Source organism: Antennarius striatus, chromosome 9 (assembly GCF_040054535.1).
Source record: "Antennarius striatus isolate MH-2024 chromosome 9, ASM4005453v1, whole genome shotgun sequence".
In the NCBI taxonomy this organism is placed as follows: Eukaryota; Metazoa; Chordata; class Actinopteri; order Lophiiformes; family Antennariidae; genus Antennarius; species Antennarius striatus.
Window position 1 is genome coordinate 18661911 of NC_090784.1, and position 26470 is coordinate 18688380.

General features: G+C 41.3%; 1 protein-coding gene across 1 annotated transcript in view; it reads right to left on the minus strand.

The window, feature by feature from the left end:
- Window positions 1-25689, minus strand: part of cadm4 (cell adhesion molecule 4) — a 142080-nt gene extending 116391 nt beyond the window's left edge. The window contains exon 1 of the mRNA XM_068324230.1: window positions 25330-25689. Within this exon, the coding sequence (XP_068180331.1) occupies window positions 25330-25402 (73 nt within the window). The 5' untranslated portion in view covers window positions 25403-25689. The remainder of the gene's footprint in view (window positions 1-25329) is intronic.
- Between the last annotated feature and the right edge of the window lie 781 nt (window positions 25690-26470).

Sequence of the window (26470 nt, forward strand, 5' to 3'; positions counted from 1 at the left end):
GCAGGATTGTTAATATAAAAGTTCTTCCAAAGAGGTTTGGAGATCCCTTCCTAATATGATTGAAATTTATGTGATGTAATATGGAATGGCTTTTCCAAATAAAGGCAGTTTAAGTTTGAGACCAAAAAAAAAAAAGAAAAAAAAAAGAACTTGATTCCCTCTGGTGGATTAAGGTAAAGCACAGGAAGTGCAAAGCCCCAAGTCGGAATCCATTTGAAGACTTAAGTTGTTAAGTTGAATGCTGTTCCCTGTGTCTTTCCTACCTGTCGATGCTCTTCATAACCAAAATAATGAAAAGAAAAAAAAATCCCCCTTGAGTTTTCGCTTCCATCGCAGAAACCATGAAAGCAAGACAAGGAAGTCAAAAATATGTGATTATGTGTGTGTGTTTTTGTGTACAAGTGAGTCTGCGGTGTCTGTGAGTAGTAGAAATAAAGTTAAATTCACGTACTCAAGCACTGCACAATTTTGATGTACTTTATTTCAGATAAAAAAATATTTGACTTTTATTTCACTGCATAACTTTTTTGTTTGCCTTTTTTTTAGACAGTGATGGTGAAAGAGGAAGAGATGGGCGTAACAGAGGTTTCTGGCTCTTTGTGTTACAGTCCAGACACAACTTACCAAGAACACTCATATTAAGCGATCGTTCTTCACATATGTGACTTTAATGTAACTGGAAATTGCTCATATTGATCTAGAATAAAAACCCTTTGAAAATAGAAACCTAGCATCTTCAAATGATGCCATATTTGTAATTTTAGATGGTGGAAAATGTCCTTCGCCCAAGAGAAGCTAAATCAAAAGGAGCAGCTGAACATATAATGTTTTTACAGGTATTACCTTACAGTAATTGGAAAGTGCTCCAATTCCCTCCAACATGCCAGAGGCCTGACGTTCATATAAATTCACAGTTACTAATGTACAACATATGCCCTGATGCATTGTGGGAAAAGCTGCAGCCCCTTTTGACCCTGCATGGATAAGTGACTATGGACTATGGATAGATGGCTAAGGTAACCAAACTCAAAGTGCAGGAAACAATGATTCCTCCATTACATCTATCATCACCTCTATTACTGCTATCATGATTAACATTAGCCCGCTATCTTCATCACCATCCCCATCATCATCATCATCATGCAACCCCAGGAGGATAGTATCTTCCATTATTGCCTTCACGGTCATCATCGTCCTCGCCATGCTAACCCATATCACCGCAGCAGCAGCAGCAGCAGCCTGTAGCTTCATCTTCCTCCTCCTCCTCTGTGGTTTCACAGAGCTTGTCGGGTCTCATTTCTTAACAGTGGCACCATATAATGAGAGCCATAACCATTATTGTCCAAAGGTCTCCTGTTCCAATACTTTACTTTACCAAATGACTTTCTCTTGCCCCAGCTCTCTCACCATCTCTAGTTCCCATTTCCCTGCTCTAATTGCACACTGTTTATTTGGCCTCCTAGCTGCCCCCTAATGCAGAGGAGAGGCATCATTAAAATGATTTACAGATGTAATTCCCCCCATTACCCCCTACTTTCTATCTTTCTCTCTCTTCCTTTCTTTATCTAGGTTCACACCCCCTGGCACCCCCCAGGATCAATTTGTTTCAATTAATCCCTTTTATTATTCATGTTTCCACTCTTACTGCCCTTTCCACCTTTGTAACTTTCTTTAGTGAACCCATCCCACTTCCTAATTTTTTTTGGTTGAAAATGGTTATCCGCGATGTCTTTCTCTCCTTTCTCCTCACTCTCTCTTTCTCTCATCCAGACAAATAAACAGTCTTCCTTTCTGTAATTATACTATGGTTGAAAACTAATCATTTTCAGGTGCCTGACACAAATGTTATCTCCTGCTCGGCTTCAAATGTGAAGAAAAGAACTGAAGCGGATCCTTTTCTCACTCTTTATCTGCAATCGGAGCCCCGATGGCTTAAACTTTTTCAAACTTTTATTTTGAAGCCCTGGAACAGAGACGGCATAAATGAATAAATAAAACCATAAAATATATACAACAAGCAAACGCAAACAGCAGGATTAAAATAAAATTCAATTAATCCCTAATTCACATTGCCTCCTACTCAGCAATGCTCATTTTCTTGCACAGTTTCCACATCAGTAACTTGCTCATTTTATGCCTCAATCCCTATCTTCTCAGGTTAAAATGGGTTTTTCTGTGCATATGTGCTTGTGTGTGTGAGTGCGTGTGGGCAGGTAAATCATTTTTTATTCAGCTCCTTGACTCTGTGTTATCTCTCTTACCTGATTTTCCCACACCTCCACTCGCTGCTTTTAATTAACACTCTTTATTTCACATCTCTCCCTGCTAATCTCTTCATCGGAGCCCTATCACACCAGAGGGTAAGCTTTCACTCCCACCGCCGACTCTTTGTACTCTTTCAAAACAGAAATGGCAACAAAAACAAGTCTGAGCACGCACACACTGATAATACCCTCACACACTAACCCACTCACACACACTCGTGCGCACACGCACACACACACATATCCCATGAAACGCATTAAAACATTCAAAGGAATTACTGTATTGGCGAAAACATCTGCCATCTGATTTATAAGAAGAAATTTCTCCGACTCTTCATCCTTTTGAGAGGATGATGGTAAACAATGCACATATTAACAGGTTGGGGGGGGTGATTACAAGTGATGCTTTTCAACAACATAAATAGGTCATTTCTACGCTGCCAAGATAAATCTTTGCAGACTGGGATCTATACTGATTAGATGCTACTTTACCAAGGCAAGGAAGTGATAATAGTGTATCTGAGTGTGTCATTGTGTACAGAGGAGTCTATTAGTACCAAGTGTGCATGCACTTAAGTCATAATATTGCTTTATACTTCTAACCCACTGAATGTACTTGCTTTTCAGGCTTGCGCTGTTAAAGATCAAGATATCCAGAAAATGGCGACGTGAGGATAATTTTTTTAATACCGCCGAGAGCCAATCTGCTCTGGCGACCCCTAAAAGTATGCCCTGATCAATCATCTGAACAGAACCTAAACCCAAACTGTCACCTCTATACATTCTAATAGGACAATTGTCAAATCTGAGAAAAGAACACAGACAGGTCTTGGCACCCTACCACTCTCCAAGGTACTGATCTGGCTGATGGGAGCAGCAGAGCGATTCGTTCTCTTTTCTTTCTCCCTCAACCACAGTAATGAGGAGATCTAGGCTAAAAAAGATGAACTGATTGAAGAAATGAATTGTTCCAAATTGTCCTCTTCATTGCCCAATATTATCAAAGCAAATAATCTTTCATTAAGGATATAAAACTTTTCTCCCTCCGTTTCTTTTGTTGGACTCTGAAATAAGGTGTGTTTGAAAATAGTGACGTAGACATGGAGTATGGCCTATTATACCTTACTCTAAGTTACTAATAACTTACTTGGTATGTTGCAATGCACTAACTAACTACACTGAATGCACAACTCTGTCCAACTCAAACCTGCAGGTCTCATGGGTTATGGGTTGTCTATGAGTAGTTGAAGAAATATCAGTTACAATAAACTCTATATTTTATGGCTGCAATGTTGAAGTTATTTAGACTATTCCTGCATACTTTAACTGTAAGTTTATTCCATACTTTGAAAGTAATTTTATTCGAATACCTATGCAGAAACATTATAAAATGTTCAGCCTACACAAACACTGCGACCAGATTGCACGATGCAGCATCCTACTCTGTTGCTTGGTGTATGATGCATCCTGACTTGTGTGTTAGTTTGGGAAAGTTGCCATGGTCTCGAAATTTTTAGAACACCAGCAAACTGCAAATTACAAAGAGATTTAGTGGGTGGGGGTGGGCTTATTCAGCATTGCATGAACTCGTTTGGCGAGGGCACGAATGCAACAGATTTTAATTTATATGAAAACGTCCCACACTTCGGCTGTAAAGCAGAAAACCTCACATATCTTTAGAATGTAGGATTATTGGTGTGACCCTATCTGACGATATATGTTACTTTCCAATGAGGATGGTTCAAAAATCACACACACACGCACGCACGCACACACACACACACACACACACGCACACACACCTTATTGAGTGGTCTTCTCTACAGGGGGAAGAACATACAATCAATTTCAATGTCTCCCTCTGGTTCTCTTTTTCCCCTCATTATGACACATTTGTGACACCTTTTGTGTTGAGAACTAAGTTTAAAATTGCAAGGTTGCAAACAAAAAGATTGCATCGAAAAGAAATTTGGGCTTTGGGTGACATTATATTTGGAGCCTTAATCTTTCCAGCGCATCATGCTGTGGGTATAAAGCTCAACAGTAATAGAGTCTGTTTTATTTCCTATATGATGATTTTATTCTTGTGGAAGTAAACAGTTTATCATATGATATAAACCCAAATTGTGTCAGAACATAACAGCCATGGATGTAGCTCAGTGGTACAGAGCATGTTTCACATGTGTGCTGACATGGGTTCAATCCCATGTATTTGCAGCCCTACGGGGGCACAAGTCAATGTCAACTATAGGCCGGTCCCCAGCCCCGATAAATGCAGAGGGTTTTGGGTATCTGGTAGAAAGAAAACTTTGGTAAAAAATATTAGTGTACATCTAAAATGGTAAAAGGATGACAAGCTGTGGTACCCCTACCAAGACAAGTCAAAAGGACGTGTGTGTCATAACATGGGAATAATTTGCATACGATTATACAGTTCATAGTTTACACCCACATGTGCCATGAATAGGCCCACAGGTTCACGTCAGCATATAATGGATGCATGTAATTAATTAATTTAACAAACCGTCAGAGAATCTTGCTAAAGCCAGATTTAGGGAAAAATATATATCTGGTATATATATCCAAAGAAGGTTGAATAAGGATTTGTTGACGTCAATTATTAGATAATTGTGCACACGGCCATTATCATCAAGTCCTAGCACATAATTGCACACAGATTAATTTGTAAAAACGAGCACACAGGAGAACACAGTTTTTCAGTTTTAATGTCAGTACATCAAGGCTGGTTCCTGAACGCCTCTGAAAAACTACTCAATTAATCAGTGCTTAAAGCAGTTTGTCTCCACTCAATAGGTTATGCGGAATGCTGGTGCATCGTACCAATATAAGTTAAAAAGACACAAAAAACACACTGCACAGGATGTTGGACAAAAGGAGACTCAGAAAAATATACACACATACATACACACATACATACATACATACATATATATATACACACATATATATATATATACTGTATACTTATATATACATATATACAGTATATACACATATACATACATATATATATACATATATATACACATATACATACATATATATACATACATATACATATATATACATATATGCACACATATACATACATACACATACATACATAAATATATATACATACATATATGCATATATATATACAGTATAAATATATGTGTAATAAAAAATAAATAAAAATAACTAAATAATTACAAAAAATCTTAATTTCAATTCGGGGATTATAACAGTATATTTTAAAAAATGTTTAATTTTTTTTAAAAATCCAAAAAGTTTGAGCAGCTAGTTTTCATCACACACGCACACACACATTACCAAAAAAAAATCAAAAGACAAGAAACGTGTGTGGATTAGGAAATAGTCATTTGCAGCACCGTCAGCTGCTCCTAACGTTCTCCCTCATTGGCTGGTGGGATGTCACTCAGAAAGTACTACTGATAATAACCCAGATTTCAATCCTGTTAAACATTGTTGATTATTCCTCCTAGCGAGTTGGGAGGTGTGAAGACCATTTATGCTCCCTTTACATACATAAATGGATTCATCTGTCCATATTGATCCATCTGTCAACACCTTCACATGTCCATACATTCACAGGAAGGTAGTGAAGTGTCAGCGGTTTCAAGAACGATAACAAATATGGTGATAAATGGAGGAGGTTGTGACAATCTCGTAAGCACAAAGCAGCAAAAATGAAGGTAACAATGTCCTCAGCAATGGTCTGTGAGGCCATTAAGTACATTAACACTTGGGGGTGAAGATTTTTATCACATCTTCACTTCAGCCATTTCCAGTTGCAATGCTTCATTTCATCCATCTCATCCGTATCCATTAGCCCTCTAAAAATATGCTGATTACATACCCGATGAACACAATAGATGGAATGAGCAAAATGGGCCTTAATTCTTCTAAAATCATTTCACACTATCCGATAATCTAAGCTAAACATCAGCCGATCAAAATTTGAGAACCAGTTTCTCCCTTGAGACCTGGGATGGATAAATTGTTCAGATTCTCCTTTTGTGTGAATGCAGCTTAAGATGGAACTAAGATCCTTAAGTTCAGCTAAAGCGGATGTATCTTTGATGGTTTGACATTTTCACAAATCAATGTTTCCGTTATTTTTTTTCTAATGAATAATTTTTTTTTCTCCTTATCATAGATATTTGTATTGGATGCCAGTGTTCTCCTGCTGTCTGCAATGTGCAGTAAAGTGTTGAGTTGGTATTGTGTCTATTGTTATTGGCTCTTTTCTAATCAAAAGCAGCTTTTCTGTGCCAGAATGTAATAAAAGTGTCTTCTGTGTTTATAAGTTTTGATGAATGAAGGAGGCCAGTGATGATGTCAACACATCTGGCAAGTTTTCAATGGAAAAAAAAAAATGATGTCAATAAACTGTGAGCACTTTTCATTTTATTTATGGCCATTTGCTCTTGCACCATGATCAGTTAAATTCTGAAAATGGTTTACACCAAATAGTTACATACATAATCCAGAAAATCCAGTTAGAAATAAGTGCACATTCAATATCATTAAAACAAATTAGTTTCATGCGCCGCTGAACACCAGCAATCAACTGTGTGCATGCAGAATTTTCTTTTTTTCTGTTAACTAGTACAGTCAGCCCAAAACCTTCTCCTGGAAAGATAAAAAAAACAAGCTATGTGGTTGTGCTACCTTTGTCCTCCCACAGAATCCAAAACAGATTTTAATGACCACTGCTCTGTCCAGTATATCTGGCAGTTTTTTCTGCAATGTTTTGGCAACTTGTGACTCTCAGAATGTAGTGCACACAAAATAAAGTCACACTGAGTGGCATTATTAAGTCATACCCAAACAATTCACCACCTGCCATATGCAGAGTCCAAAAGTGACATTGTGATAAGTAATTGGGGCATCTAAGAATAACTTTGATGCCGTATCAAGAGGGTAATGATTGCATTTTATATAATGAGTCAGGTAGCCATCTGCATCCAGGGAAAGTTGGACCCAGAATATATGTTGGACATTCAGGTTCTACAACTTCTTCTTAACTTTTGGCCACTATTAGCCTGACATGGCTTTGCGTGGTCAATCTAAATCATAAATGGACATTAGACTGGAAAATCTGTTTATTCCAGTTCTCCGGGGGTGGTGTTAGAGGTGTACACCAAGGTGGATAACCAATTAAAGTAACAAAATGAATGACCTTGTACCAAACAAGATGGAATAGTGCTTGTAGGGTTTTCAAGAAGGCCTGATTGTAAACTAAAACGACAGTGAAATATGTTTTTGGGAAACATTTTTGGCAACTTCAATAGAGTTTTGATTGATATTTGATCAGTATTGTTTAGTTTAATCTGAGTTCCTTCAGCCTGAACAGACCTGGAGATAGATGCACCCGCAACAAGGAAATGATGTGACCTGTAATATTACAAATCTGGACTGAGGATGTTTGTGCACCAAAAATATCAGTCATGAATTCATTGTCTTGTTAGATGGATAGCTGAAGAAAACTACTCAACAGATTTCAGGTAAATATTGTGGGGGGGTTGTGAATAAACCATGTAAAACCCATTAAACTTTGGAGTGGATCAAGTAGGAGTTTTAGGAATTGTTTTCATCATGTTCTTTAACGTTTATTAATGATTGTTTGTTATACATTTTTGCATGTGACATGTGGTATTAATGGCAATCAGTCAATTAACGTATAACCTTAATGGTGAACAATATACTTTCCATCAAAGATAATAGGCCCTTTTAGACCTTCTTATTCAGCGATTAAACCAATTGCGTAATAGATAAATGTGAGGTTGGCCTGTCGTAGCCAGGACGGTGGGAAATATGTTTGAATGGGAGAATGGCCAGACATATTTGGCAGAGATAATGAAACAAGAGCTTGTAGATTTGTCTAGTTCTCTAACTAAGCTGTGACATCTATGTATTGATGTGGCCATTTTGTCAAGTTCCAGAATAAAGGAGTTCCCGCTAATACCCACAGAGACACTTCTCATTTACCACAGCACAATTTCTGAGTGTTCAAGCATAGATTGAGACGTTCTTGTGTGAAATAATGACCAACGATCATCATTTTTTAACAAATGTCACGAGACTGAATCTTCTTGTCTTAGGAGTGAAGGGGAAAAAAGCAGAAATGGAGAAAAGTCTAGAGAAGACCCAGACTTAGGTCCCCATCATCTCATTCATCCAGTCTTGAGATGTCTTTATTAGAGTGTATTACATTGCTATTCTGACTTCACACAGGGTGGACACATCACATAATTGACATGAGTATCACATCCTGAGATTTGTTTAAATGTGAGTATGGCTAAATATGGTTGAAGTGACGAAAACCTGTGCTGTATCCACACATGTTTCTGAGTAGTCGAGTCATTGTGCTGCAAATTTTCCAGTTATTGCATGCAGCCGATTGCCTTGAACAACACATTGCGGAGAATAATCAGTGTGACCTCTGATTGCAGACATCAGGTATGTAACACTTCCACAGATTCACTTTACGTCTCTTCATGCTGTTCTGAAAGCCAGACCATTCATTCCAATCAGACCTTTATTGTCCTGTAATGAATACATTTTCAATAAAAAGGCAGTCGGGATTTAAAAAGAGAACTGAAGGAGGAAAAGACAAAGGGAGAGACCTGGATTAGAGATAGGTAGAAGGGGGGAAAAGACAAATACAAGCAGAAGTGAATGTTGGGGCTTTCAGGGCAAGCCTGCTGGAAGGAATTGGATGAGGTCTTTGCTTTCTCAGGCACATATTTCACTCCCCTTGTTTTTCAGTTTAGCTTAGAAGTATTGTTGGACTTTGTTTTGCACTTGCAGATGCAAATCAGCTTTCACTTTGCTAGCTGTTGTGTGTGCCTGTTTTCTGGCCCATTAAATGGCCCTCATTAAAACAGCACCAGCAACTAATAACATTGTCCAAGCTGTACAAAGTTGGTCGCTATAACTTCTCCCCCATGTCTCCTTGTTTAATTTCCCTTTAAGGCCGCTTATTGATTGCAGCTCACTTCATTCTAGAACTCATTTTATTAATAACAGAAGCAATAACAGGAGTGTCACCAACCCTCATGTTTTGCATGAGTAATTAAGATGATAAATCGGAAGCTGGTGTATGATGTGAGTTTATGATGTTCCTTACAGTAACTGGGTCTCCTCAGTGGTTGACCTTCCTACTATTTTTTCCTCCTCTCCCAGATTAGCCTTCAGCCAACTCAAATTTCTGAAAGAAGTTGTACAGAGAGGGAACAAATGATGCAGAGGTCTGGGGCGAGAACAAAAGACAAGAACCTGTGACGGATGGAAAATGAGGCCGAGAGGAAAACAAAAGGGTGGGGGGGGGGATGGGAGAAACAGTGGAAGAACTGCCAAAAGAAAGGTCTTGGTGGCAATTTCAGGAGGTGTGCAAGGTGGAAAATCAGAGTGACAGAGTGGGAGGAGAAGTGAAATATGGGTGTGCCGAGGGGAACAGAAATTTATCGGAGATGAAGACAGATATGTTAAAAAATGTAGCTGTGAGTGATAAAGATGTTGGAGCTATCATCACTGAGTTGTACTTGATCTAACGATGCTAATACAATGACGTAACTGGCACAACATGACAGCTAATTGAATTTAAACAAGGGCACCTCCGTTTACCTGCATTTCTGTGCTTTACATACAGTATATACAATAGATGATATGCAGGTAGTCCTCAACATTCAAACATAATTTGTTCTGGTTTTTTGTAAGCGTAATTGTTCGTAAGTGTTTATTTATTAAATTTGAATCTCATTTAAATACGTTCATATTTAGCATAGTAATAGCATTTAATGACTTCACCAGTTGAGGTCTTTTAAAAGGCATTGTTACACTAGATACGAAAGTACTATTCCCTAAGACTTACCAGAAATAATAAGAGGACATAAAAACATCACATAAACAAAATAAAATATTGTTGTACCATAATGTAAATTTTACATCCCTACCTCTGCTGAATGAATTTTAATTTTATCCTCAGAAGTGTAGAGACTAAGCCAAGGTTTTAAGCTACTAAGGTAATCCACTGTACTTACATGAATAATGCGCCGATGCGCTTCCTGGTCATCAAAAGTCAGACATGCCAATTTATGCTTGATTACTCTGTTTTATTTCCATATACTTCCCAATTAACTCAACCAATAGTTAACATAAAATAGTCATTCAGAATTCAGCGTTAGTGTCACTTAATACTTCCGTTCAGAAACCTAACCCAAAAACATTGGTTCCTACATCATTAAGGTCCTACAGGGTGCCAACCTGACAACTTTAAAAACAATGCATAATAAAATACAGGTACAGGTCATTTTGAGTAAAATCCTTGTAGGTCATACTTCAGTTTGAAAAAACAGACAGAAAAATGATAATCAAGTTTACATCACTCGACTTAATGTCTGTTCACCACAAATATTGGACTCTTACAATCAACAGAAACCATTAAAGGCACATAAAACCAATTTACTGTACAATGAAAGAGATTAAAAACATATAATCATATTAAAATACATATGTATAGTTCCGATATCAACTGTTAAGCATCACTCCTACTTCAAACGATTGCTTTGAATTCAGATTAATTCACGATAAATGTTTAGTTCCTTACAATTTATTCCCTGAAGAGAAGAAGAAGAAGAAACTTCAAGGAACTCATGAGCAGTTTTCAACCCTATCCAACAACAACAGCAATAGACAGCTGTTGACAATTCACTCTACTGTATCATGTAGCATGTAGCACATAGCTTACCTTTAGAGTGAAGGAAGTGGAGGAGGAAGAGGGAGGAGTCACTGTCAGCCTGAGGCAGAGTTGTCTTCAGAGAGATGGCCACCACTACCACTATCTTCACTAGCCTTTGCTTTATCATCTGTGATAAGCAGTAAATTATCCAAGGTACACAGCTAGACATGCTGAGATGTTCACAGAAACACCAACAACGAGAACAACAGGGGTAAACGAGTGTCAGAGCTGCGTGATTAAAGCGGTGCTGCTCAGCGGGGGTTGTGGCAGAAAGGGGAACTGCAGTACAATAGTCAGCTATGGCAGCACATGTTTGTTCAAGTGGCCGAATGTTCGAAAGATGGATGTCCGTAAGTTGAGGACTATCTGTATTATCTCCTTTGAATTGCATTATGTGGATAAAAAGGTTCTTTCTAAGAGTTACGTTGAAAGGTTTCACCTCAACAAGTACCGGTACTCTGCAGTAATCTGAGCCGTTCAAGGAATGTGGTTAATTTGGATTTCGCACATAGATTTTTTATATTTTAGTTGAATAAACTTCAGATGAAACATCATTACTGCCGGAATTAAATATTTTTGGTGATCATACACTCTCTTACATATGCTGCCTATTTCCCACAAACTGTTCACCTGTTAGTGCTGAAATAGAGCGACATTTCATCAGCTGTCAGGGTATTTTTCATTAGATTTTATGTATACAGTATGGAAAGCTCCCACGTGTAAAACACTCAAATATGACAGTCACTAGGATATTCCTGTCCCAAACCCAAACAATGATTCTGGACCTTATTTATAAATGGTAATACTGTACTCACCAAAGAGGAGCATGAAGAAAGAGCTGCCAGACTCTAAGCAGAACAGTTCAACCGAAATAATCTACAGTAAATCCATTTATTTAGAGGTAAGGGAAAAAATGACCGTGTTTCTGTCAAAAGTGCACCCTATCTCAAAGATTAAAAGTTGGACACGAGGGTAATGATTTCATAGCTGTTGTTTGTCACTTGCGTGTAGTGTCCTGACAATATTGCAGTGGTACTGCATAAATAATGGAACTACTGACAGCTAAATCAGGCGAGGTGTTTGTAGTATCAGCCTCACACATAAAAACACACACACAACCACAGACACACACACACACACACACACACAAACACACAAATCAAGACAAAAAACAGATGCATGCTGGGCAAATGATGCATTGTTTTGTGTGATTGTGTTGATGGTCCTCTTGTGTGGGAGGGTAACCAACTGTGACCATGGTGGTCAAATGCGTGTGTGTGTGTGTGTGTGTATGTGTGTGTGTGTGTGTGTGCATAAATAGAGAGATAGAGATACAGACACAGATCTTGATATCTCTGTCTAGCCATCTATATATACTATTGGTCAAAAGTTTAATTTTTAAAAGTTTTTAAATATTTTTCCAGTTTTGTATTTAAATTCATGTTTCAAACATTGAACTTCTTGAAATGGTACACAGGTAAAACGGTGAACTGCCAGAGAAAAACAATAACGTTTTTTTTAAAAACTGAAAAATAATATATATTTCAGGTTTATACAAAACTCGAGCCAGAGATGGGTTCACAACTTAAAGCAGTTCTGCAGAAACGGAGGTTAATCAAACCTCAAAAGTTGGTGCTACCAATTCCAACAAGAGTCCCAATGTTTCTCAATTACTTACAACCCCTTCTGTTTGCATTAAAGCAGTATTGGAACACACTTTGGTATCATACCGTTTGTAGCATTATTTGAACAGAATTGTATTGCAGAAAGTGGTGTGTTACTGTAAAGAGAAAAAGGCAAGTAACAACAGAATAGAGACAGACCATCATAACACTTAAAAACGCAGGTCTGTGTTACAGAGAAATTGCCAATAAAGTCAAGGTGTGAGTAAGTACAGTGTCGTTCACCGTCAAAAGGCACTCAGAAACTGGAAGAGATGCAGACAGGAAGAGGTCTGACAGACCCAAAGCCACAGCAGAATCAGAGGACAAGTTTCCTGAGAGTCGATACCTATCGTGAAAGGCGACTCACAGGACAAAAGCTTCAAGCACAGCTCAGTAGTGGTCGTAGTAAGCAAGTCTCCATTTCAACTGTCAAGAGAAGACATCGAGTTGCAGGTTTCATGGTTCGACTTGCAACAAGAAATCCATTGCTGAGACTTCAGAATAAGAAAAAATGGCAATGAAATGGTGCCAGTGGACTATTGAAAACTGGAAGAAGATGTCAGACTGATGAATCAAAATTTGAAATCTTCCACTCATGCCACAGGACTTACGTACAGCATCAAGTGAGTGAAAGGATGTTCCTCAGTGTATGCCATCAACTGTTGAACATGGAGGAGGAAGTGTGATGGTTTCGGGTTGCTTTGCTGAATCCAGGGTTGGTAACATTTGCTTATTTGTTCTATGCTTTAATTTCAGAGTACACTCAGACATTAAACTTGATCATTTTCAATGAAATTCTGGAAAAACTGGGGTGTTCTAAAACTTTTGACCGATTGTGTAGATAGATGCAGAGATGGAGATATCAAGAGCTAGAAAGATAGAAATATCAAGAGAGACAGATGGACAGAAAGATGACAGTTGATAGTGATTGATCGGTACACAGACATACAGTACTCCCTGTAGAGTCCATCTATATGTGTAGGCTGACAACTGGAAGCTGTTATGTCCTACTGCCTCCCTCCTTCCCTCCCTTCATCCACCGATCCATCCATCCATCCATCCATCCATCCAACCATAAGCTGGTCCATGTAATTCATGTCTGTCACATCATTTTCTAAGGGGTCGGATGGCAGCATTTTGCTCTCAACCTTCCCTGCCTCCCTTCCTCTATCCATCCACAACCCCTGGCCATTACTAGTACTTCACAACCGGATGAGCAAAACAGTAGTGGATACCTACCTGGCTCTGTGATTGACTGCAGTGCTGCTGAGCGAGCCTCACTGTATCAGCACCGTGTTTATTGCTTCTTTCACCTTCGCCGTAATTGAGTCCCTTCCCCATGCGAAATATGCACCGTCAGACAGGCTGATGTGTGTATAGAGGGGTACTGTTGGGAGGGTGGGGCAGGGGGTGCATGTTTGGGAGTTGACTGACAGGCTACATAACTCAATTCAGCAATTTTGAGGCAGTGTGATGGCCATTTTTCTGTGTGTTTATTTGTGTATCTGTCTGTGTGTATGTGAGGTTATCAGACACTGTCAGCTGTATATATGTATGGATGTAAAGAGTATATACGGGTGGAATATTACAGAGGAGAAGCTGCAGGTCTCTTAAAGGAATGTGTGCACATCAATTGTGTGAAAATAAACTATTCAAAAATATCTTCATACTTAAGCACATGCTTGGTTATGCAAAATTTCAGCTCAGACTCAGGCTGAGCCAGTCAGGAGTGTGTTTGGCATGACAAAAACTGAAGGACAATGATGCATGTGTATGTGTCTGCATGTGTGAGTAGAATACTGCTCCTGCTCGGCCTTTTACACACACACACACACACACACACACACACACACACACACACACACACACACACACACACACACACACACAGTAAAATGACCAATATGCCATCAGCAGGCCAAGCAGAAGTGAAATAGGGGTGTATAATATTATATATGTAATATAAGTGAGTGCCTACCAGAGATGGAAAAAGTTTAGGAGGAAAGAAGAATGATGCTGTGTGTGTGTGTGTGTGTGTGTGTGTGTGTGTGTGTGTGTGTGTGTGTGTGTGTGTGTGTGTGTGTGTGTGTGTGTGTGTGTGTGTGTGTGTGTGTGTGTGTGTGTGTGTGTGTGTGTGTGTGTGTGTGTGTGTGTGTGTGTGTGTGTGATGGACTGATCACAAGAGATTGGTAGGAAGTAAATGGGGAAATTAAATATGAAGGAGCTAAACTCTGCTTTGCTGCAAATAATAGGAAAACAAAGTTATGCGCAGGCATCAGGGAGAGTACAGGGAGCGAGTGGGGAATGAGGAGAGGGTGCTGGAAGGAACAGAGAAGATATAAGGTTAGTAAAAAAACAGTCAAGGGAGCAAAAGAGGGCGGGTGGGAGATGAACAGCGATGGTTGGGGGGACCAGACGGTCTCTGAAGTGCACATACAATGAAAATGAGCTTCCACCTCCAGAATACTGCAGAGCAGCATGTAAGTAAAATGCACAGTTCAGCAAGCCCAAAGCAAGGGAGATGGGTAGAGGAGGTAAATCTGAAGGTAAGGTAAAATGAATAAAGGCAATTGACTATAAAAATAAAACAGAAAGTTGAAAGAAAAGGAAGGAAGTGGAAGTTATTCTGAGAATAGCAGCAGGAGAAGAGGAGGGAAACCAAAATATTGGAAATGAAATGATGTGGTGTGTGAAAATGGTGAGAGAGAGGAAAATAAAAGAGTCAGAGGGAAAACCCATTTTGTCTATGCAAATGGGGAGAAAGGGAAAGCAGAAGCTCATGCGTTCAGGCTATCCACCTGGGCTCTGTCAATCCCTCCTCTCTCTTTTCTCTTCCGCTCCATTCATCTCACTCTCTACCTCTATGCACCTGGCCCTGTCAATCCTGTAGCCCGCAGCTACAGCGCAAGAGGTAAATAGGAAGAGGGGGGTGGAATAGGGGGCAAGCAGCAGGAAGGTTATTATCCAAGAGATCCATCAGCGAACGATCTTGGCAATGAGAAGTTCCTCCCACTCGTCCACCAAAATTATTTTCAGCTATCAGCACGTCTCCCTTTCGGTGCAGATTCGCAGTGACAGATGGAGCAAGTTGGTGTGGACATGCCCCTGGATCAGATGAGCAGAGGTGTGCATGGCTGTACGCATTGACACACTGTACCAACAAGGTAACACAGACCTGCTAACCTTGAGGAAGTTTTCTGAGCTTCACGAGTGCGTAACCCATCGTGCTAAATTCACATGCATTCATAGCACTGTACCAACTTGCTGCCAGAGCCACGTTATTTAACATATAAATCAGATAGGAAGAGAAGAGAAGAAAGATGAAAACTTTTAGGAACACACCAATTTCGGCATGTGTGAGCATCCTGGTACCATTTAGGAGGCTTAAAGCCCCAGGTTCTTCCTAACCGGCATTTGCATAGTTTAAAGTCACAAATCGTATAGGCCTACTTTAACGTCAAAATACGCAGTAGCTGGAAAAAAAACAACAACAAAAAACATTTGGCAGGTCTGCTTAAAAAGACAGGAGCATCAAGAGGGATCTGAGGGATTAAAAAGCTTTTGAGTGATCATGGCGAGTACAGATAAAAAAGACACTGCGGAGGCCCTTGAATAGACTTCACGTTGTGGGAGAAGTGGCTGAGTGAGGGATCAGAATGAAGGGAGGGCTTCAGGGGCGGGCAGGATGACAACGAAGCCAGTGATCAAGAGTGAAAACACCTGTTTTGGTTGAGAATAAAAAGGTTAAAATAATTTAAAAAGAGGGGAGTGGGTGGCTAAAGAACAAAAAAATATCAGAACAGTTTTGAGTCATCTGTGAATATGTCTGCGTACTTGAAACACAATAATCAGCTGTGTCTCTCTGTCTAATGAACCTTAGGAGACGGAAGTCGGAGAGGGAACATGGCATTTAAAAAGCAGACGATCAGGATGCCACACACTGCAGTAAATAAGTTTTGAAAAGGTCTCTATGGTCTCCTGAGTCCAGTGTAATGCTTGTGTTGGTGCGTATCCAGCACGCATATATATATAAATGCATGTGTGTGTGTGTGTGTGTGTGTGTGTGTGTGTGTGTGTGTGTGTGTGTGTGTGTGTGTGTGTGTGTGTGTGTGTGAGAGAGATGTGGCTCACATCTGTAACATGGCCAGTCATCACTCAGGATCAACACGCTTTTTTAATTACCTTTGGTTTCAGCAAATAAATTGCTTTCCTCATTGCAAAACTAAAGTCCATCTCCCTGGTGAATAAGCATACATTTAACTTGCAAACTTAAGTATTGCGAGTACCAGTGCCTTCATGGAGTTTAATCACTTTAGAAGCTGAAAAAATCTGTGTAAATATGTAAAGATAAATACGATCATGTTGATATTATAATGAAGCTTAACTAATCAATCACCCAGGGTTGTAGCTTTTTCACCAAAACGTTCATTTGAGACTGTCGAGGACGTTGACGGACTGTCTCCTGACTGTTGCCTCCAGGAGTGTCAATCTTATAAATGTGCTATTGTTAACAGAATAATTCATTTCACATGCGCCACACTTCACTGACATGTATCAGGGTAAATATGATATAGTTCAATGATAGTAATGATAAAAAATCATTATTTCATTTGCATGAACACAAGTGTTCTACTGTCCAGAAGTATGAGCATTGGTCTTTTCATTCCAATGGTTCCATACGTTTTGCGAAAAAATTTTATAACTTTTGTTACTTTATTTGGAAATTTAAAAAACAAAACAAAACAGAACAATCACAACAGAATATATGATTTCTAGCCTAAAATGAAATGGCTACAGTATGTGAGGATATGGTTGGTTTTGGAAGAGACAGACCACAAAACAGAAGCTCAGCAAGTTAAAAAAAAAATACTTTGCTGGATGTAGTTGCGTTGATAAAAGGGAGGACAGATGGCAGTCATCTTGGCCCTTGGGAATAGCGAGATAATCAAGAATGAAAGCACATTCCCCTACAGCTTTCTTTTATTAGTTTCTCTTGCAATAAAGTGTGTTACTGTATATGCAGTCATGAGGCCACAGTGTGTGAGCTGTGCGGCTCTCCACGCTGCAGGATCCATACTGCAGACACAAAAACCCCTCACTGTTTTTGGTATCTACCAAGAAACCCCACCAGCCTCTGCGACTGGCTTCACAGCTCCGTTAAATACAACCGCCCAGCAGGTGGTGGTTACTATAAAGCAACGTTTGCCATAAGCATACCTAAAGCTCAGGGGCTGTGTCAAACTCTTTCAGTATTAGAGAGGACATGGATGTTACACTCCTCTACTATCATGGCTAGAAAGAAGGGCCGACATTTCTGTGGTCCACGATAACATCCATCTTTACAGACACGGAGATACAAACATATCTAAAAACGTGAGTCAAGCGGCTTCATTCTGCCGGTGCACTTTATGGGACATAAGGGGAGAATGGGTGTATCTGTTTACGACCATAAGGAGGATGAGCAGTCTCACACTTAAATGTCACTTCTGCTGCTCAGGAAAAATGAATCCTGGGAGGGAATCAGCCAGCACTTTCCTCAAGGTCATTGGTGCTTGGCCACTTTTTAAGTGGTCTTGCCAACTGTAACACTCTCTGTAGAAACAATTGGAGCACCAATCCAATTTGGCCCTGCTTCCTTTCTTTTCTCTCTACTTCAATGCAGACAGTGCATAGCCTCACTTTTGTTTAACCCTGCTGAGAGCGGCGCATGAATTGATGACCTTATGAATCCCAAAGGAGCCCAGCAAATCATTGCGGTAAATCTCGCCCCAGCACATTAAGCATGACTGCAGGCTTATTCCCCTCATTTTTTCTCCTTTTCTTTCTTCTTTCTTTGTCTCTCTTCATCTCGCTCCTACAAGCGCTTGGGGGTCTTTGAGCGACACAAACTTCTCCAGGGTTATTTTCATGTGCCGCTAATTAATTGGCTATAATTAATGGTTGTTTGTGGTTTGCTAATGAAGTGGATCAGAGTTGGGCGCTCCTGATGTTGATGCTCTTGTCTCTGGCTTGAGAGAGAGAGAGATTTGAGATGCTTTTACACAGCATGTATGAAGCGGAACTGTTGCGCTTCACTGTTCTCGATAAGGGTTAATGGTCCCATTTACACCATCTTTTCAAGGTGGGAGGGGGGTACCTTTATCCCACCTGGACGTTCTTTATAAATGATAAAATAAAAGCAACAAAGGCTTAAGCTGCATTCGTACTGCGCGGTATTGACTCGCTGTTTTTAGTTTTCCATGACGTAAAAAAGTAAATGGTCACTGGTGCAACTTACTGGGTACCACCTCTGCTGTAATTTATCACTTCTTGAGGAGGTGAAGATGTCCTGTATTTGATAGCTGATGAGCGGATCAAGAGTGTTGGAAGAAATGTTTTTGTTACCGAAGACTTCTCATGGTGTCACTATGACGACCAGCTAGTCCGAGATGTGACTATCGTCTAACGGAAAATGACCTCCATGAAAGCATGTGATACAAAAGCTTTATGTGAATCAAGCTGGTACCACGTAGTTGAAATGCAGCTGTGATGATCAGGGTCAGTGTTTTTCCAAGAGTCAACAAGCCAACGAGCTGGCAAGGCAACAGTGCAGGACCAAAGTGTGGCGTTTTGATGCTGCATAATGTGTGTAAGCCGCAACTGGAAGATTTCAAAAGCGGCTAACTGAACCCAATGAGTGATCTCTATGTACAAATGGCCACAGGGAGAAACAGATATGCACAAGCAGTGAGAGATAATGTGTTATTTTCTGCTTATCTTTTACTATTTATAACAATTTTCTTTAATGCTAACATTCAACTTTGCCTCTCGATTTCGAATGTGCCTCCACGATGCCTTAAACTGAACACTGATGACGGTAGAGAAAGAAAAATATGTAAGTAACTTGACACTACCACGATATCTCTGCTAGCCATGGTCACAGCTCCAATGAATAAATTATTTGGGGGGAGAAATATTTTAAAGAGTTGTCCATGATAGAAAGTCGTCTGAGGCCTCTTCAACATTGTTGTGTCTGCCTTCTTAAGATCTCCATCTGATTTCCCTGTAGATAATGCAGTGCTTTGACTGGTAATTTTCAGCTTCTGTCGATCTCATCAAAGTGAACCTCTTAATGGCAATGATACAAAGACAGTTTCTAAATGGCAGACAGATGAATAGGCTTGTGCGGTGTGGGTGTTAATTATTTGAGCCCAGGCCTTGTGTAACTACTCATAAAGTAGGAGGAAGGCCAGGAGTTGTGGGAATAAAAGAACTTTGGTGCTTGTTTGCTTCTAGTGTGTGTTTGTGTGTACACTGTTTGTGTGTTCACGCCGTGGCCTCATCGATCATGACATCTCATCTCTCTGGTGTGGTCACCTACACACTCTCTGTCTTCATCTATCTCTCTGTCTCTCCTCCTCCTACCCTCACTAGCACCATGTACTTTTCTGCACTGGTTGAACTCACCATCCTCTCCTTCCTCCTTTTTTCTTCCCGCCTCCAAAATCCGTCACTCTCCTCAGCAGGGGTTCCTCGTTCTCCCTCTCTTACTTGTCGTTTTTCGGCTACACCCTTTCATTTCAGAGCTGAAATCCTGCAATCAGTCACTTGTTTGTTGGACTCCTCTCCGCCTGACTTTCTCCCTCTGCTACACTCCTCCCTGCTTCACTGATCTGTGACACATGCCCCTAGCACTTTCCCTTTACCCCTACCTCCCTCCCTTCTCTCTTTTATACACTGTTCAGCCAGCCATCTCACCCTCTCTCTTTCACTCCCTTGCTCTGACCCCATCAGTACCTCAGTGCTCCGGCTAAGTCCGGTCACTCTTCATCAGCTAGGATCCATTAGATACACAGACCTCCCAAAGGTAAAGGGAAGCTGAGTCTTGTAGGCAACCTCTCTGCCAAGCCTTGACAGTTTCACCTAGGTTTAAGTCCTTGACTGACCCTTCTTACCACTGGATGAACACCTCATTACCAGCCATCCTGGCCTTGTCATCTCTCTACATGGTATCATCCAGGTGGGATGTGTATTAGTCTCCACACTGGCAGAGTGCACATTTTTCCAGCTTCTCAAATTTAGGTACTTGCCCTTTTTAGCTCAATCAGTCTCCCTCACCCAATCATGGCCTGTGAGGGCTATGCCATAGTGCCTTAGAGGGGATAATCACCTTGGTTACTGGAGCTACCAGGAGCTAAGTTAGCACTGCACCCCGTGGGAGTGGCAGAGGTAGGTGTCAAAACAGTAGGAGAGGGTGTTAAATAAGCCCATGGCCTAGCAGGACATCTAAACATTTACTCTTCGTCATGGAAACCGTATCATCAATAGGGAAGAATGCTCACCCTGTGGTGCAAATGTTATTTCAGACTAAAGATCTCTTCCCGCTCTCTCCATGCCAGCTCCTCAACCACATTATAGCTTTAAACACACTTTTTACCACAGCAGAAAGAGTACATTATAATCTGCCTTTGAGTGTTGTGCAGAGGGAATCACTGTTTACTGATTTCACACTCTCATGGCAAAGACAAATATGCAGCTAAAGGGGTCAGCAGCCAAAGAAAAGCTGCTGGCTCAGGGGGACGTTAGGTCACGCTAGACAAAGCTGCATCCGAACAGCTTCAGAGCCGAGCCAATCCGATTGAATGGACTTGAGAGCGCTGATTGATTGACAGGCTTTGGATGGCAGCAAGTGAAGGAGACGTCCTTGGCATCCTACTAAGCATTAAAAAAACTTCTGTGGCCAAGTTGGTGAAATGCCAGTTGTTCTCACAGAGCGACACATAAGGACGACATAGATCACCATTATGATAATCACAAGCAGCACTGTCTGGGGAATAGTAATGGGAAGGGGATGAGGTGGCAGCCATAAAGAGTGTTTCTACATTAGCACTGGCCTGATTAGACTGACAGAAAGTTTTACTAATGGATAATTAAACAAATGGCCAAACGAGAGATAAGACTTCATATAGCGATCAGCGTCTTCCTGTGGCCCCTTCAATCACTGCGCTACATGTGACACACAAACCTCTACAAAAGGGCAAAACAGATCGAAACACATCACTGGCTCTAGGATGTGAAAGACGATGTGAGACGACGATATCATATGATCTGTCCTTACAGCGGAAATGAAATGATTTATCTGGTTTTACTTCCCTATATTTCTGAGTTGATGTAAAAATAAAATTGTCTGTGCATCAGGTATATAATGCTGAAGAGGGTCATTGAGATGCCATCATAATGTGAAAGAAAAGTACTTCAAAACAAGAAGTTATAGATTGCTCTGAAGACCGGAGGCAGATTAGGAGAAAATGACTGTAAAATACATCACCTGCACTAAACAATGAGCCAGGGACCCTCTTCTACTTCTGAGTAATGGACCCATAAAAGCCTAGGGGAGAATAAAACCAGCCCACACTAAACTCTGTAACTCTTTCACTCGTGGATTCCACAGAAAGTCACATCGTCCAATTTGTTTATGGAGCTTTTGCCAAAGCAGTTGCTGAGCCGAGGTAGTAGAACGTCCCGTCAGGGACCTTTAAGACTGCATTAGTTGATCACAAAGGGCAGTGAATGACAGCAGTGAGGGTTTTTTTTTCCAAAATGACTCATTTCAGCTTCTCTCAAGCATACCGGCACTCTCCGTCAAGTTCAAGCTGTCCAGTTATTCAGAACTACAAAAGACTGAATGAGATCTGATTGAGAGCCGGGCTCAGACTTACACTGTGAGCCAGCAGGTGGCAGGGCAGAGAGTGAAGACAGGAGGTCTTGGTCTTTTTAATTAAATTGCGGACACATTTATTTTACTTTAGGGGGTGAATTATTATCCACAGATCAGAAGACTAAACCTTTGCTCTCAGTGAGGACTCTTGCCGTGTATTAGAGAACAAAGAAACCTGCTGAAATAGCAAGCCTGGCACGGTGTTGAGAAATATAAAGTAGCAATCTTAATTCTGGCATTGATGCAAGCGGCATCTGACAACCATCTAAACCTACAATTGGACTCACTCATTCGCAATCCTGTTCCACTGTGGAAAAAAGCCTCTAAAATACTACATAAGGTGTCTATATCAAGCTGTCCGTGAATGAGTGAACATGTGCTCCTGTCCCTGTGTCCATATCTTTTGATTTTTCGTACGTACAGCATTTCCCTTGATGTTTGTGTTTACACGGCAGGCCTCCCCCTCCGTGACTCACAGCGGCATTGATTTATGCAAGGCCTCTGTCTGTGTGTGCGTTTGTGTGGTTGCACACATATACCACCTATAATTGGTATTCAAATCTCCTCCCACAAGTACGTCCAACTGCTGCCGTTTTTCAACAGCCAGAGCCGCAGCCAAGGTCCAAACAGCAGGATGGGGGGAACAAGCTCAAACGGATGGCTCTCATTGCAAACGTTCAAATAAACAAATGGTGGTGATTTAATGCACACGGCGATAAGGCAGGTGGTAATGGGAGGCCTAGGCGAGGGGATGCGGAGGAGGTGGAGGAATAGAAGTGATCGAGGTGTATGTGGGTATAATCAGAGGGCGAGCAGCAGAGGTGGAGTTGACAGCATTTGTTACCGCTGTGACCGTACGTGGGGTGGAAGTGTTGGCCCACAGCTGTGGTGGCTCAGCCAGCCCCAGAGAGGCATGCACTCAAAAGACACAGCGATGACTGTGTGTGTGTGCATGTGTGTGTGTGCATGTGTGCGTGCATCCCTCAAGCCTGCCTATCTGAAGTCTTTCTGCCTTTGTTCTCTCACTCTTCCCATTTTCTTCGCTCTTCTTTGCCTGCTTTGCTCATCCATTTTTCCAGCCTTCCATCTCTCATTCCGTCTTCAAAGGAGGGCCAAGTCTCTCGGCCTCACCGTCTTCACAGCACCCTCTCACCCTCCCTCACCCCACTGTCCTCCCATTCGCCTATCTGTCAAATAAATCAATCAAATTTGCTACTGGAATAAAAAACAGGCACTAACCCCCTCATCCTTCCCCACCTTTTCTTCCATCTTTCTTTTAGATTAGTTTTGCCATTTTTGTCTACAATGGAGAAAGGGCCGAGACATGCTGATTTGTTATCTGAGGCATTTTTAACTGTGTGCATGTGCACAGTGTGTGCATGTGCACGGAGTGTGAAGAAACAGACTGTCTTTACACAATTCCCTCTCCCTCCACCCTGCAGCCCCTGTCTCCCCCAGCCCCTGTCAGTGGCTAGATTAATGGCGATGATCAGTGAGCAGCCCCCAGCAGAGGTTGCCTGCAGCTCAAGCAAAACCAGGCTCAGTCAGCAACACAAACACACAGAGACAAGCAGCACATTTACATGCAACACGCAAGCATATTCATAAACGAGTATTCACACACAAACACACACCTTTTACACAGTACTGTATTCCAGTTAGACTGACACAAATTTCTACCCACTTGTACATGTGAATGAGCCCTCCACTGCTGTAGAAACACACACAAATGGATGCAAAGGTGCTCAAGGGAGAAAATCAATGCACGTGTCTTTGAGAGGACAGTATCTGATCAAGTGGGTAAATGGTTATGAAGCGGCACAGCCTCCTTAATGAAAATCAGACATCACAACGACAATAAAACCACGGTTGTCTGCAAATATCCGACATAGCAACGAGCCCTTAAATAAAAAACCTTTAACAGCCACAAATCAACCAAGCAACTTCTTGGTTCCTGATGAGAATCACTGAAGCCTGGGGTGAAAATTAATAAGCTCTATATTTTCACATCCATGCAGATGGATGCTGCTGCTCAGAATCATGATTGGGGCCGCATCCAAGCCTTTAGTCTTTCAGCGGTTAGTACAGGGTAGTGACCATGAAATCTATTGTGCCTATAAGGAAGAGATACAGGGCTATCCCACGAGGAGATGTTCGAGTGGGGAGGAAATACAGGGACTGCAGGTGCGGTCACAATGATGTGTCATACAGATTGTTAGGTGTTATTGTGACTGATAAGGTGAGGTCTCAAAGGTCCATTCAGTCCCTGACACTACTGTGGAATATAAAACAGGGGCAAACACCACACCGCTGGGTCTGATGTGACACACACGTCCGATGCTCTGCAGGGAAATTGCTGGGACTCATGTGGCTGACAGGATGTTAAATAGAATATCTTTACATGCATGACTGTATGCAAAAATGTCCCCAGAAGTCTCTGAAGACCCCCTTCCCCCCACATCTTGCACAGAAGGGTCAACAGACCACGATTTCATGTGTTATTTCTGCTATGTGGAGGGAAGGAAAAGTGAAAGCGGGTCCGTGCCTTTCACTTTTTATTTTATCCTGGTGGCTCGGGGTTTTTCCAGCTGTATATTTGAGGGAAATGCTCAAAACAATGATTCACACCCAAGAAGCTCAGACGTGCGCAGACTGCTTTCATTCTAAACATGCCAGCGCTGAATCCAAGCATCGGTCCGCAGGACGAGCGCAAAAAGGAATGTTCTGCACGTGTTTTTGTCCCGCGGTGAGCTCCTCCTCCGCCTTCATCCCTGCCTGACAAGTCTGAACAGACCTGACGCGTTTTTGCGCGCTATTCCCCTATTCTAGACTTAAGGAAACTTGCACTGGGGTGGGGGGGAAGACACATCCACATCGCGGACGGTAAAGCACTCTTCTCATTCACGTCACACTCACACTCTCTCGTCCGACTCTTACCAGTGCGCACCAAGCAGGCGACTGTGATGACGGTGAGAGGGACGCAGTAGTTCCACACGGACGGGAGAGCCATCGCTGTCGCCGATATTCCCCGTGATCTCTTCTTCGTTATTCCTCTTCCTTTGGAGAAATCACAGTGACACCAACTCGTAGGTTCACTCTCCCCGCAGAGAATTCAGCGTCTCTGCGAGTGGTGCGTGTGTGTGCGTGTGTGTGTGTGTGTGTGTGAGGGCGCACGCCGGTTACTGTGCGTGAGTTAGTATTATATCAAGCCCTCGGTGCGTAACAGCAGGTCTTTTACATAGTAGCGCTCTCTCCTTCGCGCACCGACTCTCTCCACCTCTGAATGGATGAAAACTGTGGTTCGGCCGGTTTTTCTTGGTTACTTTTCATTGTAAACATATTTAAAGAGCTCTTCAATTAGGGCGGGCCTGTGTGCGTTACCGACCAATTGCAGGGAGCTGGAGCAGGTGGAGGGGTGTGTGGATGAGACGGAGGGGTTGGGCTTTCGGAATAAGAGAAAGCCTACAGCAGGAAAACGGGGAGGAAAGACGGGCTGCAACTTCCAATTAATTGAAATCAATTTGTTTTAAATTTGATTGATAACAAACATTAATTTTCAGACGCAAATAACCAATTTATATCCAATTTACTTCCAGGGACGAAAGATGCCAGGCACAATAATTAAGATGAACAAAATGAAACAGATGTTTATTGTTTCCAGAAATTATACAATTGAAATCATTATTTATCATTTATTGTTTTCCCAACACGGTTGTAAAAGATTATGCAAACTACTTAGCGTGTGTGTGTGTGTGTGTGTGTGTGTGTGTGTGTGTGTGTGTGTGTGTGTGTGTGTGTGTGTGTGTGTGTGTGTGTGTGTGTGTGTGTGTGTGTGTGTGTACGTATGATTCATCAGCCAGTTAGAAGTAATAGACTCACAATTTCTACATTTTAGGTCTGACGAGATGGCAAATAGATATATATTCTGTAATTTGTTATCTATTATTTGACTATAATTGATGGAAAGGCTACATCCTGACTCACTGCTGGATGAGCATGTGTGCAGCGGTCTTCAGGTGATGAGGGCACATTACTCCCCTGAAGCTGCTCAGACTCAAAATAATTGTTCAAAAGACCA